The sequence below is a fragment of the Apodemus sylvaticus genome, chromosome 7 (assembly GCF_947179515.1).
Source record: "Apodemus sylvaticus chromosome 7, mApoSyl1.1, whole genome shotgun sequence".
In the NCBI taxonomy this organism is placed as follows: domain Eukaryota; kingdom Metazoa; phylum Chordata; class Mammalia; order Rodentia; family Muridae; genus Apodemus; species Apodemus sylvaticus.
The window spans coordinates 368618-385828 of NC_067478.1; the positions used below are offsets into that span (position 1 = coordinate 368618).

Consider the following 17211-nt stretch of genomic DNA (forward strand, 5'->3'; position numbering starts at 1 on the left):
TTGTTTATGGATGTGTAAAAGGATTTTCTGAAGAGACTGGGATTTAAGTCAGCAGACTAAGAAAGGAAGTTTGGCCCTTACCCAACATGGACACCATCCAAATTGCTGAGGGTTAGCAGTGTCTTTGCAGAGTGCTGAGAGTTAGGGCCATCTTAACAGTGCCTTTGCAGAGCAAATGATTTTCATTTTGATTAGCTGTCATTCATCTATTCTTTATTTTGAATATTTTATTTTTTGGTGTTGTGTCTAAGAACCCTTCAAGATTTCAGTTCAAAGTTATCTCTGGTATGTTTTATAGTTTTATGTGTTGCATTTGTATCTGTCATCCATTTTGAGTTAATACTTGTATAGGTCAGAGGTATAGGTTGAGATTCTTGTTTGTGCTTTTATCCTATGAAGATGTAACTTCCCTGCTACCATTTTTGATTGTTTGCTTAGTTGTTTGTTTGTTCTTCAAAACAGAGTTTCTCTGTGCAACTCTGGCTATCCTGGAACTCATTCTGTATAACAGTCTGGCCTCAAACTCAGAAATCCACTTGCCTCTGCCTTCCAAGTGTGAGGATTAATTTCAAGTGCCAACATTGCCTGACTTCTATCGCCATTTTTAATATAAAATCAAATTTAATTCATTATTATCAACATACCACAAGTGACATTGTTAAAAAGCAATGGCATTGAATAGGACACACCAAGTACAAATAATTTAGTGTCTTTGAAACAATTAATGTCTAACTTGACTACTCAATTCTTGTCTAACAAGAAAGTTGAATTGTATTGTACTGAGTACAAAGCCACCGATTTCTGAAATTGTTTATCTGCACCTTAGATCACAGCTAAAGGTACTAACATAGCAACCTCGGGTGCCTATAGCCCTGTGTGAATGACATCTAGATTTTCTTCTGGTTTCTTCCATTAGTGTCTGTGTCTATCCTTCTACCAGCTTGCACAAACTAAAAGAAAAGAGAAAGATCTAAATCAAGTTGAATGGTGCTTCCCTCCTCACTCTTCTTTCTCAAAGCACTTTAGTGATTCTCGCTCTTTTGCCTTTGCATGTAATTTTAGAACAAGCTCATCTATATCTGCAAAAATTCTTTAAAGATGCTAATAGAGGCTAACATCTGGCTTGTAAGAAAACTGACATTTTTTAATATGGTGCTCTTGCAGCTTGTGAACATGGTGTCTCACTATTCATTTCTATTTTCTCTGGTTTAATTCAGCATTTTGTAAGTGGCAGTATACATGATGTATATGTAGTTTGAAAACTAATACCTAAGTGTTTATTTTTGGAAATATTATAAATGGTATATATAATGAAATTAGCATGTATAATTTCAAACTTATAGAGCCAATTTTCATATGTTCAACTTGTATCTGGAAACTTTGCCATAGTTATTTATAAGGGTTGTTCTATTTTTTGCTGTTTTTGAAGATTTCTTGGTATTTTCCATGTAGACCACCATATCATCTGCAAATAGGTAGTTTATTCACTTCTATTCTAATCTATGCATCCTTAATTGCCTTTTCCATCCTTATCATGCTGGCTAAAACTTCCATTACATGTTGAATAAGAGTAGAAAGAGCAATACTTCTCTCTCACCTGTCTTACATGGAAACAATGTATCTTTCATTGTACAATGTCAGTTGTAAAATTGTTATGATTTTTGTAAATATAAGACTGAGGAGGTTCTGCATATCTCCATTTAGTTTTTTCATGAACAGGGTTTTTATTAAATATCTTTTCTTTATCAGGTGGTATGATCATGTGATTTTTCTTTTTTAGATTAATATACTATAAAACCAACCTTATGTCACTGGTTCTATTTACTGAAATTTTATTAAAAACTTTTCAACTTTAGTCATCAAGAAAATTGTCTTTTATATATATTTATTAACTTTCTGTACTATGTTTGTCTAATTTGGGCACTAACATAATGATAGCCTTTTAAAATGAGTGTGGCGGTGTTCATCTCTTATTGTCTGGAATATGTATTGGTATCATCTATTTAAACATTTGAAGTAACCTGCTAGCTGAGCTCTGCTGGTGTGGAAATGTCTTTTCTTGGGAGACTTCAATTATTAATTCAATTTCTTTAATGGTACAGGTCTATTCAAATGCTCTGGTTCATATCAGGTGAGTTGTCTGTGATTTTTTAATGAATTCATTGGCCTTATCTGAGTTGTTGGGGTTTTATGTATAGACTCGTTCACAATATTTGATAAGTAACCTTCGATTTCTTAGGGGTCTGTAGTAAAACCCTATTTTAGTGCTATTGCTATTTTTCTGTCTTCCTTCATTTTGTCAGCCTTTCTACAGGCTTATCACATTGTTTCATGTTTAAGGAACAACATTTTGTCTTGTTTCTTTTGTTTTTATATTAATTCTGCCCATTGTGGAGAGTCCTTGGGGACACTTCTAGGAATTTGGTGAGAATATTTGACTATGAGCTAGGACAAGAAAGTAAGTTCAAGGAAATACAGCCAAAGCGTGTGTTCCTTGAATCCTGATCATCGTGATAAGTTCCTAGGAACAGTGACCTTGGGACCTTTGTTTATGCCTTGTTTGTTCCTTGACTACTTTGTTTATGCCTTAGAACTGGCTATATTCTTTGTATGTACCTAGAATGATATAAAAGCAGACTGTGAGAAATTAAACTCACCTTAGCACTTGCTGGGCTCACCCTATAATGTTGTCTAATTGCCTTTTCTTCCTTTAATCCTCCCTCCCTCCCTTGAGACCCTGTTGACTGACTGAACTGGCTTAGTCAACCCTTTTTCTTTTTTCTTTCTTCTACTTGGCTTACTTTATTTTGATCTTCTTCTTCTAGATGCTTCAGATGAGATTTTGATTACAAGTAAAGCACTTTTTCTTTTCTAATGTAAGCCTTTATGCAATAATTTCTCTATCCACAAGGCTCACCTATATCCCACAGAACTTGATGTGCTGCAATTCATGTTTATTCCATCTACTGTCCTTTTTAATCCACTTCCCCCCTCGCTAAGACCCACATAGTCTTGGATGCTTTACAAGCATGCTTGCCAGTAAGACATGAAGCATATTCTCAAGAAAATTGAGTTGTGTGTGTGTGTGTGTGTGTGTGTGTGTGTGTGTAGATAGATAGATAGATAGATAGATAGATAGATAGATAGTGAGACAGGGCTAACTTAGCATATATATATGCTATTATTATATATATATTAGCATATATATAATATATATATATATTATAAGAATATGTGTTAACATAAAAGCATGAACTGTGCATCCATGTGCACACACTCCAGCATATCTCCGTACATGCCCACATAGAATCCCATTGTAGGGAACCTCAGAATCAGCTCAAGACACCCCAAGACCAAGAGCTCAATACAAAGAATATTTATTTGCCATAGAGGGACAAGGGGCAGGGAAAGCGGGTCAAGACAGGGGATAGAGGAAGAGGAAGAAGGGGAAGAGAACATGGTATAGAAGGGATGTTTGTCCAGTGGGGTTGAGGGACAACAATAAAGGACTGCCTTTGGATAGATAGGAGGCAAATATGGCCAATAGACAAATGGAGGTTTATAAAGGTAAAAGAGAAAAACCCTGCATTATGATGGGGTGCTTAATTTTAATTGGACATGTGAGACAAGCAAAATGTGGCTTTTGATTGTAGGAATTCAATACTTTGATAGCTGGACCTTTAATCAGCCTCAGGAGGAGGAAGTGGTCAAATAAGGGAATAGATCTTGGTGGCTAGCTTTAGGAATATAATCTGATTGTTGTTATCAAGGCAGAGAGAATGGGGGAGAACAAGGCCTGTAAGAGCCATGTTCTTCATCCTTGGGCTGGCTAGAGTCCCTTCACCCACAGTATTCACACCTAACCAACCAGCAGAGCTCAAATGCTCATTTCTCAAACACAAAGCTGATAGCAAACACTATGGTAAATGAGAAACAGGAAAAGGAAGCTGTTTTGGGGTCGGGGGAAACACCAAGTACTTTTAATCTTTAGAAAAATTAGGCCAAACCAAAACTTGCAGCGGAAATATCAGAGACAGTATGTCAGAGTCTGATTTGGCAAATATTCTGAATTTAAGTTGACAGCACTTACCTTCTAAGCATATCTTCAAACCACTTCCCACCACTACCTAACCTCATCTGAACAAAGTTAATCAAACTAGTCCTACTTTTAAAGTCTGAAAAGGAAAAAAGACCCCACATTTAATACCAGAGTAAAGTGAAAAGTGTAGGAATGAATGGTGTATTAAGAAAAAAAAGAGGAGGATGGGGGGAAAAATAAGAAAGAAAACTGGATATTATATAGTAATTCAGTAGCTGATAATAGCATTGCCCTTCTCAGATGATACATGCAACATATATAATAAATATATAAACTCTTACAATCTTTCTTCTTCCATCTGTTAATTATTAATGTCTTGTGGTTTAGGTTTTGTTTTTTTGTTTGACTTTTATCTAGCTCTGTGTTGGTTTCTTAAGAAAGGTAGGTTTTATTTAAAGGTAGGTAGGGCTCCTAGCTTAAAAATGGATGTAGTACACCAAGGAAGGGAAGGCATCCCTGCCAGAGCATGACACAACTAGTAACACTGTATCCACAGTCAAGGAAGTACAGAGAGATGAATGCTGGTACTCCGTTTACTTTCTTGTTTTCATTCAGTCCAAGACGGCACCTAGTGGAATATCACCACCCACATTCAGATTTGATCTTCTCTCCCCATTTTACCTCTCTGGAAACAGCTTCACAGACACACCTAAAGGTGTGTCTCCAAAGTGATTCCAAAACCAGCCAAGTTGACAATCAAAGTTAACGATCATAATCTGGAATATCACATGACCATAGCTTTATAAAAGATTCACATACCTGGTTATGACAGATTTCCCTTAGCATTAGCTGAAATAGGATACTAGATTTTTATGCTCCAAATATATAGAGGAGGCAACTTCATTTCTCATTTAAGCTAAGAGCTAAGAGTTTAGACCAAGATTCCTCAACCCAGGAATGTTGGCATTTTGGTAATTTTCTTCTGTCATTTTTTTCCTGTTTAACAGCACTCTGCTTTATTCCCTTTTACCATTCTGAAAACCTCATGAAGTACAGAGTCCTTTAGAGTGACTTTTTCCATTTGTTCATTCCACTTAATTCTTCCTCCTTTTCCTTCTAGTTCCTACTACCTGCCTTTCAATTCAGTCCATGCCAATAAATGTTCTCTGAACATCTGTGTAGCAGTATGCAAACTGGAAAACACACCACCAAGAGAGGTCATAATACCCTTCAATTAGAAATGTGGGATTCTGTGACGTTTCAAACTTCTAGGCACCAAAGCAGTTCACAACTGTAGTACAGTTCTGAACCAATGCAGTCATAAGTTGAGCAGACCAGGACTGAACCAGCCCAACTCTCCTAAGTCAGAAGATGTTGCTTCTCTTTCCAGCCACAGCCCTACTGCCTGTGCCTCTTACACCCCGTGCTTCACCCACTCAGAACCACTTTGTGGCCCAGAGCAAACCTTCATGCAGGAGTGACCTCCACACCTGTTGTTTAGCCCCTCTTCCTGGGTAACTTTCATTTGTCTTTTGATGGTCCTTTAATATAATCTCCTACCCCAAGAATCCTACCCTGCTTCTCCAAGACCTCTTACAGCACTTCACACACTGGCCCTGAACTTTCCACTTCCACACCAGTGAGCCCATGAGCATCATAAGGATGAAACCCCTGTTTTATCCTTTTGAACCACCATGGCCTAACACCAGACTCAGATGTGAAGAGTTTGGTGGTATACCAACCAATGGTAAAACTCTTGGCTTCCATCCAACAAATGTAGCAGAGGTAAACAGCTTTCTTATAGGCGACTATCAGGGTCCAGTGGCAGATATTGGGATTTCCAGGGTCTTGTGTGTCAGAACAAGTATTTAAACCAAGAATACATAGATAGTTGTAGAAGAGACCACTTATTAAGAAAAAGAGATCTTCTAAGGAATAAAGAGTGCCAAAGCTGGGGAAAAGGTCAGAGAACCAGTGGAAATTGCTGTCCAAAGGACTGGCATACTTACATCCCAATATTATCAGCGTTTGGATTGCTCATGTGGTATAATTTTTTCTGGGCTGCTCTATGCAGCTTTATTGGGGAGCAGTTAGTCTTCTTCTCTGCCTTCTGGCTTTTTTTTTTTTTTTTTGCATGCTAATTTTGAACTCAGTCTTTGTCCTACTTTTCACCCACAGCTTCCTGCTTTGCCTCTACCATGTTCATCCACACCTGTGGTGCTAGTAGGACTATACACACACTAGGCAGTCTTCCAACTCATTGAAGTATTGATCATTTAATCCTCACAACTCAGTGAGATTGATGCTGTCGTTACCTTTACTTCAGACAAACTGAATTGCCAAAATTACAGAGTCCTGGAGTCTGTGCTTACACCTTGAGAATTAACTCTAGAGATGTGACATTAACTTCATTTTGTTTGGTTTCCTTCTCCCACACTAAGTTCCTCTTCTCTTGGATCTGGATTGCGCCTGTGAATCTGTCATAGCCTCATGTAGTTACAAGTGATGGCTACACCACAAGAAGAACCAAGTGTGACTGTAGCTCTCCATTTCTGTCTCAGTTGGCTTATCTCTATATCACAGACATATGTTGTACTTGATTCCAAATCACTCCTATGCCAGGAATCCTGTTGTCATTTTCCTTCCATCCATCCATATGTTCTTGAGGAGCAATGGCAGAGGAAGGGGTGAGCTACTGAACCATCCTCGCAGGACCACTTTAACAGATGTTTATATTATCTCTTCTAGAGTCCTACCTTCTGCTTCTCAAATGTCTGCTTAGTTTTGCTGCTATCAAAAAACATAAAGGCTTGAGTAGTCTGTCGGAGCAACAGCATGGTCAGTAGCCGGCTGGACAGAGAAGATGGACACAGTCACCTTGGCCTATGACACTCTCTGGTTTGCTGAATTTGAAGATTTCCCCGAGACCTCAGAGCCTTTTTGGATTCTGGGCAGAAAACACAGCATTTTCACAGAGAAGGACAAAATCTTGTCTGATGTTGCACCCAGAATTTGGTTTACATACAAGAGAAACTTTCCAGCTATTGGGGGAATTTTCCCTTCTTCAGACACAGGCTGGGGTTGCATGCTTTGGTGTGGACAGATGACCTTTGCCAAGGTCCTGATATGCCGGCACTTAGGTCGATACAAACAGTATCTCATCGAAAGAATAGTCTAAAATAGTCACATTTTGCCTGACATATGATTAGAACTCAAAAAATATTGTCTATAATTCATATACAAACTTTGCCATAAACTCAGCCCATGGCTTTGCTGCCTAGTGTTATGTCCACTTGATATAAGCTATAGTCATCTGGGAGGCTGGAGCCTCAGCTGGGAAAAATGCCTCCATAAAATCTGGCTGTAGGCAGGCCTGTAGAACATTTTCTTTACTACTGATGGATGGGAAAAGGCCTAGCCTATTGTACGCTGGGGGCCTGGGCTCCACAAGAAAGCAGGCTGAAGAAGTCAGAAGAGGCAAGCCAGTAAGCAGCACCCCTCCATGGCCTCTGCATCAGCTCCTGCCTCTAGGTTCCTGCTCTGACTTCCTTCAATGATGGACTATCAAGTGAAAGTGTAAGTCTAATAAACTCTTTCCTCCCCAACTTGCTTTTGGTGATTATGTTTCATCACAGCAATGATAACCCTAAGACAGTGGCACTGCCCCTACAATACCATCATGTAGGAGAGAGAGGCAGTGTTAACAGAGAATGCAGGTACCTTTTGCTAGTTCTTAGCCTCATTGATAAAAGAACTTAAGAAAGCTTGAGAACAGTTTTAGAGGTTGAGAGAAAAAAACAGCAGGGCAGCAGAATTGTAGCTTCCAGGGACTCAAAAGGCCTTGCTATTTGAGTTAGAGATCAGGAAAGCAGGCAGCCTCAGCAATAGAAGTTGGAAGTATGGATACTTCAGTCCTTCTTAGAAAGGGGAACAAAATACCCATGGGAGGAGATACAGAGACAAAATGTGGAGCAGAGACTGAGGGAACGGTCATCCAGAGACTGCCCCACCTGGGGATCCATCCCATATACAGTTACCAAACCCAGACACTATTGTGGATGCCAACAAATGCTTGCTGACAGGAGCCTGATAGAGCTGTCTCCTGAGAGGCTCTGCTAGAGCCTGACAAATATAGATGTGAATGCTCGAAGCCAACCATCAGACTGAGCAAGTAGACCCCAATGGAGGAGTTAGGGAAAGGACTGAAGGAGCTGAAGGGGTTTGCAGCCCCATAGGAAGAATAACAATATCAACCAACCAGACACCCCATAGGTCCCAGGGACTAAAACACCACCCTAAGGAGTACACATGGAGGAACCCATGGCTCCAGATGCATATGTAGCAGAGGATGGCCTTGTCGGACATCAATGAGAGGAGAGGCCCTTGGTCCCATGAAGACTCAATGCCCCAGTGTAGGGGAATGCCAGGACAGGGAAGTGGGAGTGGGTGAGTTAGTGAGCATGGAGAGAGGGAATGGATAGGGAGTTTGCAGAGGGGAAACAAGGAAAGGGGATAACATTTGAAATGTAAATAAAGAAAATATCAAATAAATAAATAAATAAATAAATAAATAAATAAATAAATAAATAAATAAATAAATAAATAAAAGTTGCCAAGTAACTTCAGAGTAGGGTAGAGGAATCTTTAGAGAGAAAAAGTGAGAATTTCCAGAGGGAAGTGAAAAGAAGCAATAGGGGCCCTTTCCTCTTTTGCCATAAGAAATAGGAAATAATATGTTTGCACTGCATACTATGCTATATCGAAGTCACTGTGAAAGTCCTTTACCCACCTAACCCTGATCCTGGACTTTGAGAGCTAAGGCTTTCTTAAATCAAACAACAAATTTAATGTGTACAAATTGGGTTTTTTAAAGATTTATTTATTTTTATAGGCATTGATATTTTGGCTTGCTTGTTTGTCTGTGTGAGGGTGCCAGATCCCCCAGAAGTGGAGTTACAGACAGTTGTGAGTTGTCATGTGGTGCTGGGAATTGAATCAGGTCCTCTGGAAGGCAACCAGAATTCTAAGACATCTCTCCAGCAAAATCTGGAGGTTTAAACTCAAGAATAACAACTGAGAGTCTAGGTGTCCATTATTTTTTCACAAAAAATGAACAACCTGGTGCAATGCTTCAAGTTCTGTCCACTAGAAGCAGTCCCCCTTACAGCTGTCCTTTGGTAGAGACCCAGAAAGAAGTTGTATTACTTGAGTTGATACATTTTGGTAAGTTCCTGTGTATCAGGCAGACTCAATCTGGAAACCAGAGTCCCCTGTGAATTCACCACAAAGTTAGACCTAAATGTCATTCCAAGAGTTCCCAACACAGCAGCAGTACCTTTTATTTAGGGATTGTATGTTTGGATGTTTAGACAGGGTCTCACTGTATCCAAGTCTGGCCTTCAGCTTACGGTATAGATAGGTTTGCCTTAAACCTGATCCTCTTACCTGTATCTCCTAAATTCTGAGATTACTGGGAATGTACCATCCATCACACCTAGAAAACAGCACTGCCTTTGATGTCACAATATGGTCACATCTGGTCTCATTTTGCACAGGATTGCTGCACACACAGAATCATGTGTCTTGTTGAAGTTGGTTAGACCAAAAGATCCCCAATCCATGACTAAACAAAACAGTGTTTTAGTGCTTTATAGTTTAGACTAGAGAGCCTATAAGCAGTTCATATCAAAACCGAACATAAGGAAACATCTTTAAAAAAAACTTTAGCTCCAAAACTTCATCCTAGAAGAAGAAGAGGAAGTTTGAGGCCAGCCTAGGCAATTTAACAGAACCTGTATCAATCACGGTTGTTGCCTATCTGAAACTCTCGCCCTGGAAGAGAACAAGAGAAGCACAAAGCATTCAGACTTGAAACCCTGACATGGACTCAGACTCAGGTGAGTTCCTTTACAAACATTTTAAACTTATATATTTTTTCTTCTTTAAATACCCAGCATCAGGGTTCTGAAACTTTGGTAGTCACCAAAAACACTTAGCAGGCTAATAAACCTTAAGAGTTCCGAGGCTTGCCTCTGAGACTCAGCTTCCTCTTATCTGGGTTTTCCCAAGAGTCTGTACCTTTAGAGAAGGCAATCTAGGTACCATTCCTTGAATAGAACAGTTATATGCTTTCCTTGCTGAAAGAAATAGAGGTGTTTTACTCCAAGTTGCTTGCTATGTAAGTTATTATTTTTGATGGCTGAATAACTTAAAACTATAGTTCTCAACCTAAATTATCTCATGGGCCAAAAACTAAATTCACTCCCTTAGAGTTAAGACATGGGGATGGTGAGGTTGGAGGGCAATGGAAAAATGGAAGCCAAATTCCTAAAATATGTTAACGTAAAATAACTTCATTTTGAAGAATACAAGCAATTTTCTTACAGCCAAATATGAGTGACCATGACCCAGTGCATGGAGTCAAGTTATCTTGAAAGACCTGATGTACTGGGGACAAAGATACATATTGTTTTACTTTTTGAGACAAAGTCTCACATGACCCAGATTGACCTAAAATTCACTATGTTGCTGAGGATGGCCTTGAGCTCTTAATTCTCCTGGAATATGCCGATACCTCAAGCTTTTACATGAACTTCTGTAGTCACAGAACAAAAGAGTGTCATAAACTAAAGTCTTGACTAAATACATGGCTGTATCCTCAGGTAGGCAGCTACAGAAGGACATAGGGATTTCCTTTACACATCTGACTGAGATGGTGTGACCTTCTCAGCATAATATGCATGTTCAATCCTTGGTTGAGCTATCACATCAAATACAGATGCTAATAGAAAATGGCTATTACAACACTGCAGCTAACTTTGGCTCTTATTTGCAGTACTCCATCTCTCCACAGTCACAAAACCCTAGTAAGCCAAGGACAGAGAGTCTTTAGGCTCCAATACACAGAGAACTTCAGTTCACTAGTTAGGGAACTGAAATTTGCCACCCATCTCCTCAGAATCCCAAGTTTTCCTAGCACAAAACAGGATGGAGTGGTTTTATGGATATCCAATATGATTTTTGTTTCTCATTTGTTGAAAGCTTGTATTGAGAATGGATGTTAAACTTTGTCAAATACTTTTGTGCATTTAACAAAAAAGATAATGTAGGTTTTGTTTTTGTTGTCTTAATATGGTGACCTAAGTTGTTTAACATTCAGATATTTATGCAACTTCACATTTCTAGAACAAATTTATTTGGCCATATTATAATATGTTCTAAAATATATTACTGGGGCCAGGAGACAAAAGTGCTTGCTACCAAGCCTCATGAGCTGAATCCCAGGGATTCACCTAGTAGAAGGAGAAAACCAACTTCTACAAGTTGTCCTCTGGCCTCCAAATGCATACCATGGCAAATATATTATGTATATACTCATAAACTCAGATAAATAAATGTAATAAATATTTTAAATGTATTAGTGATCTTAACTCAACTTATAATTTGGAAAGAATATTTGTGTTGAGGTAGAGCTGTAACTCCGTTGGTAGAGCATCTATCTAAAGTGGACAAAGTTCTGGATTTAGTCCCCAGCACTGAATAAATCTGGTGTGGTGACACGGGCCTTGAATATTAGTATTTTCAAAGTAGAACCAGTAGGATCAGAAGTTCAAAAGCCTTGGCTTATAATTAGTTCAAAAAATAAAAAGAGAATGTTTGTGTCTGTATTCATGAAGAATACAAGCCCATAGTTTTTGTTTATTGTAAGTTTTTGTATGATTTTGGAATTGTGGGTATACTTGCCTTATAAAGCAAGTTGAAGTGGATATTTGTATAATATTAGTATTTTTTCCTCAAATATTTGAAAAAATCCCTAACACTAATGTCTGTCTCCCTTTCAGGGGCAGCACTTCAAATATCAATTTAGTTCTTTCAGATATTAATAGCACATTTATGGCTCAAAGACAGCCATTTGAGCAAGATATATGGACATAATATGGAACTTTCTTTTTTTCCTTCTGTCATTTATACCTCTCATTTTCTAGTACTTTAAGTTGCCCTAAACCTGGCTATCTGATTCTTCAAAACAGAACAAAAAATGCACTATTTGTCTAGCTTATTTTATTTAATACAATAATCTCAAATTGCATCCATTTTCCAGCAAATGACTTAATACAGTTTTCTTTATGGCTGAATAAAACTCCATTGGGTTATGCCCTAGTTACTCTTTTGTTGCTGTGATAAGAAACCATGATAGACACAACTAGAAAGCATTTAACTAGGGACTTACTTGACAATTTTAGAGAGTTAGTCCATGATCATCATAGTGGAAGTAGACAGGCATTATATTGGAGTAATGGCTGAAAGTTTTACATTCTGATTTACAGGCAGTACTCAGAGAGGGGAAAGAGTACTCAGGGGGAGGGGAGAGAGAGACAGACAAACAGACAGAGACCGAGAGACAAAGACAATGACAGAGAGACTGAGAGACTGGGCCTAACTTGGGCTTTCAGTTACAAAATCCAGGCACTATTGTGGGTGCCCACAAATACTGAATGACCAGAGCCGGATATCGCTATCACCTGGGGGGCACTCTCAGCCAGCCATTGAACTGAGCACAGGGTCTCCAATGGGGGAGCTAGAGAAAGGACCCAAGGAGATGAAGGGGTTTGCAGCACCACAGGAGGAACAACAATATGAGTCACCCAGTACTCCCAGAGCTCCCAGGGACAAAACCGTCAACCAGAGTACACATGGAATTATCCGTGGCTCCAGACACATCAGCAGCAGAGGATGGCCTTGTTAGACACCAAAGGGAGGAGAGAAACTTGGTACTGGAAAGACTTGATGCTGTAGTGTAAAGGAATACCAGGACAAGGAAAGGGGGGGGGGGTTGATTGGGGAAGGGGAGATGACTTATGGGATTTTCAGGGGAGGGGGAAAACCAGGAAAGGGGACAGCATTTGAAATGTAAATAAAGAATATACCTAAAAAAAAAAGAAAGAAAGAAAACTCAAACCTTACTCCCAGAGACACACCAATAAGTACACACCTCCTATTTGAAACTCTTCCACTAACTGGTGTCTAGCATTCAAATATATGACCCTCTAGGGCCACTCTCATTCAAACCACCACCTTTGGCTTATTCTGAATAGTGTTATAAGAAACATAGATGTTCAGTTATCTCTGTGTCATATAGTCTTAGAGACCTTTGGGCGTATATCCAGGAATGGGTCACTCTATAATGATTTCCACAGTGCTAAACCACTTTACATCCCACTAGCAGTGATAATGGTTCCTCTTTTCCCACGCCCTCACCACCATTTGTTGTTTTCATAATAACAGGCACTCTAACTTGAATAAAAATCAATATGGTTTTAATTTTCATTTTTCTGATCCCTAAAGATGTTAAATATCCTTTATGGTCTTGACCATTTGTACTTCATCTTTTGAAGACTGTCTTTTATTTCATTAGCCTATTCATTGATTGAGTTGTTTGACTTTTAAATTTTAGTTACTAAAAAGTCTTTATATATTCTATTATTAATCTTCTGCCAAATATATGACTAGCAAAGATTTTTTCTCTCATTCTATAGACCATCTCTTCATTGATTATTTCCATTGCTGTGCAGAGGCTTTTTAATTTCATGCAATCCTACTTGTCTATTCTTGTATTATTTTCTGAGCTACTGGAGTCCTTTTCTAAAAGGGCTCCTATGCCAAATCTTGAAATGTTTTCTTTGATTTCCTCTAAAAATTTCAGAAGTTCATGTCACACATTAAAGTCTTTAATCCACTTGGAACTGTTTTATATTGGGGTCTAGTTTATTTTTCTACATGTAGACAACCAGTTTTTCAAGCACAATTTGTTGAAAAGGCAGACTTTTCAGCATGTATGTTTTGATATTTTTGTCAAAAATCTAGTAGGTAGCTATAGCTGTGTGGGTTCTTTATCTATTCTGCTGATCTGCAAGTCTTCTTTTGCCACAATCATGATGTTTTATTATGACACACATTTTTCAAATAAAAAAACAAAACAGAAATCCCTGGCTGACTTCAAACTCATGGTCTTCCTAACATAGTTCCCAAGTAGCCAAATTATAGGCATTTACTACCATCCCTAGCTTATTTCAATTATAATATTTGAGAAGCTCAGGCTATTTCTCTAATTATCTTCCTCAAAATACAAGAGCATTGGACTTTGCATTGCAGTCTTAGATTTCTGGTTTTATAATGCTGAAAAGTATTTTCACTAGGCTGAACTGCCCTCCTATCCTATGAAATGGAGGAAGATATATCTTACAGAAAGTTTCAGGATCTCAGGGAATTGCAATGGTATATATACACAGTGCCCCCCCAGCAGGTGATGAGAGCTCACTTATCTGGCTCAGATAGCCACTGCTCTAAGTTTCCCATTATCCTCCCCATACAGCCCAGCAGCTCCAATGACCTATCTTTCAGAAATTCCATCTTTTTCCGTCATTTCCTCACCCTTCTCATCTCATTGTTTTTAACACCCTGGTACCAAGAAAGTTGAATAAGCTTGACTCACTACAGTTTTCTTAGCTGTTTTCCTCCTTCCCTGCTCCAGACACTTGCTTCCCTCTATAAGACTTGTAAACAAAACTCTCATCTGAAGAAGCTTTCTGCTGTGAGAGTTAATTCTCTGTGTTAGCAAGGAATTGACCTTCCAGAATTTTCATCTCTGGCCTTGGAACTATTTCGCTTTGTCTCTGGTCTCACTTTTCAGGCTATCCTAAGAAAGTGAAAATATCTTCAATGAAAGCTTGCTATCAAGATCTATGAAGTTTATGAAGAGAAAATAAGAGAGAATAGAGAAAGTTATAGGAGACATAAAGGGGGGGTAAAGAAAAAGACAGGGAAGACATTCTCTAGACATTTATTGAGTAACTGAACGAATGAATCTTGGAACTTGAGCCTTTTTGTATATAAGAAACTAAGGCTCAGAAAGGTTAAAAAAAATGCACAAGGGCACAATATTGTGGCCCACTTGACTTCAAGTCTTTCAGTCCAGTTCCACTTCCTTTTCTCCTATACCTACTGAGAACCTATCTTAAGACTTCTCAATGCCAGTCTACCAGGAGAAAGGGGGTTTGTGACAGATTTAAATCAATGCTATGTGTCCTTGGTGAAGAAAGTCTTGCTACAGAAAAAAAAAAAATGTTCCTTAATGACTTTATGTAGTGGCCCAGTTCTCGATCTTGTTATAAATAATTCACCAATGGAATCTGGCCCACAGATTTTACTTTTTTGCAGCATGGATCATAATGGTCTCTATTCCAACCATGTGGTTTTAAACCCAACATGTCTATCATTTCAGATGCTTTCAGTATCACTGCCTCCTGGGTCCAGATGGAGTCCTCTACAGTCTTTTATGATTATCATGATAAATTAAGTCTTCTATGTGAGACTGACATCTTCATTTCCAACGTCTCCATCATTGTCCTGTACTCTCTGGTATTTCTCCTCAGTTTGGTGGGTAACAGCCTGGTGTTGTGGGTCTTGGTGAAGTATGAGAATCTAGAGTCACTCACCAATATCTTCATCCTCAACCTGTGTCTCTCAGACCTGATGTTCTCCTGCCTACTACCTGTGTTGATCTCAGCACAATGGAATTGGTTTTTAGGTGACTTCTTCTGCAAGATCTTCAACATGATCTTCTGCATCAGCCTCTACAGCAGCATCTTCTTCCTTACCATCATGACCATCCACAGATACCTGTCTGTAGTGAGCCCCATCTCTACTCTGGGTATCCATACTCTCCGCTGCCGTGTGCTGGTGACCACAACTGTGTGGGCAGCCAGCATCCTGTCCTCCATCCCTGATGCTGTCTTCCACAAAATGATTTCCTCACAATGTATTTATTATGAACGTCATGGGCACTTGGCCTCAGTCTACCAGCACAACATCTTCTTCCTCCTCTCCATGGGGATCATCTTGTTCTGTTACGTACAGATTCTCAGGACTTTGTTTCGCTCAAGGTCCAGAAAGAGACACCGAACAGTGAGGCTCATCTTCACCATCGTGGTAGCATACTTCCTCAGCTGGGCTCCCTATAACCTCATTCTCTTCCTGAAAACTGGAATCATCCAGCAGAGCTGTGAGGGCGTGCAGCAGCTGGAAATTGCTATGATCATCTGTCGCAGTTTGGCCTTCTCCCACTGCTGCTTCAACCCAGTGCTTTATGTCTTTGTTGGGGTCAAGTTTCGCAGACACCTTAAAAGTCTCCTCCAGCAGGTCTGGCTGTGCCGGAAGACATCCAGCGCCGTTCCATTCTCCTGCTCCCCTGGTACCTTTACATATGAGGGCCCCTCCTTCTACTGAGAGGCTGACTAGGAGATGACTAGGAGATGACTAGGAGAACTGAAGGACGACAAGGAGAAGTGGATCAGGAAGGAAAATATAACAGTGAAGATACCAGCAGCTAAAGCAGAGGTGTGGAGGAAAGACATGATGCCTATGGGAAAGTGGCTTCCAGCTGGGCAATCCAAAGCAACACTTCCTGCACTCAGTTCATCATTCATTCTCTTAATTAGACATAGATTTCTTATCAGTGATTGGTCAGAAGATCCTAAATGGAAAGATTTCTGGACTTTGGGAGAGCTTGAAGTTGATAGTATGTGCTAAATGTGCAGTGATGTTGCTGGCACACAGGGTTGTCCCAACCTTTTTTATTTTTTCACCTTGGTGACGGCTGACTCTGTGGCTCTTAGCAGCTACTGGAGAAAATTGTCTTCAGGTCAAGAATAATCACATCTTCAAATAAGTACAGTCACAATGAAGTCTAGACCATAAAATCCCACTAAAATGAAGATAGTTCTGTATTCTGGCAACAACTGCTAACACGTAAACTGGCTTTTAAATATTTAGTTCATAACTGAAGGAATAAATACAATATGTGCTACTGTCTGCATTAAGTAATTATTTGGACAATACAAAGATGAATAGGATATTGTTGCTAACTTCCAGTTGACACCAATCCATCCAAGAAGGTCCAGATAAGAAAAGTCCACTTAACAGAGGCATTCAGGTTGAATATTTCTCTGTCATTTCTTCTCTTCCAGATTGAGAGAAAGATGACTTCGTTCCATCTGGATAATAGTACCAGCTTCCCCCTTTAACTGCTCTCCAGAGCTAAATTCTTCTCAAGTACCCTATTCCCTTTCCTAAGCTCCCAGAGCCAGGTCCTGTGGATTCTGCCTTTCCAGCAT

At 39.3% G+C, this 17211-nt stretch overlaps 1 protein-coding gene across 1 annotated transcript; it reads left to right on the top strand.

The window, feature by feature from the left end:
* Window positions 1-9791: 9791 nt before the first annotated feature.
* On the top strand, window positions 9792-16909 carry Xcr1 (X-C motif chemokine receptor 1). The gene is made up of 2 exons (XM_052186859.1): window positions 9792-9936; window positions 15321-16909. Exons 1-2 carry the CDS (start codon window positions 9921-9923, stop codon window positions 16322-16324), a joined length of 1020 nt encoding a protein of 339 aa, XP_052042819.1. The 5' UTR covers window positions 9792-9920; the 3' UTR covers window positions 16325-16909.
* Window positions 16910-17211: the final 302 nt, after the last annotated feature.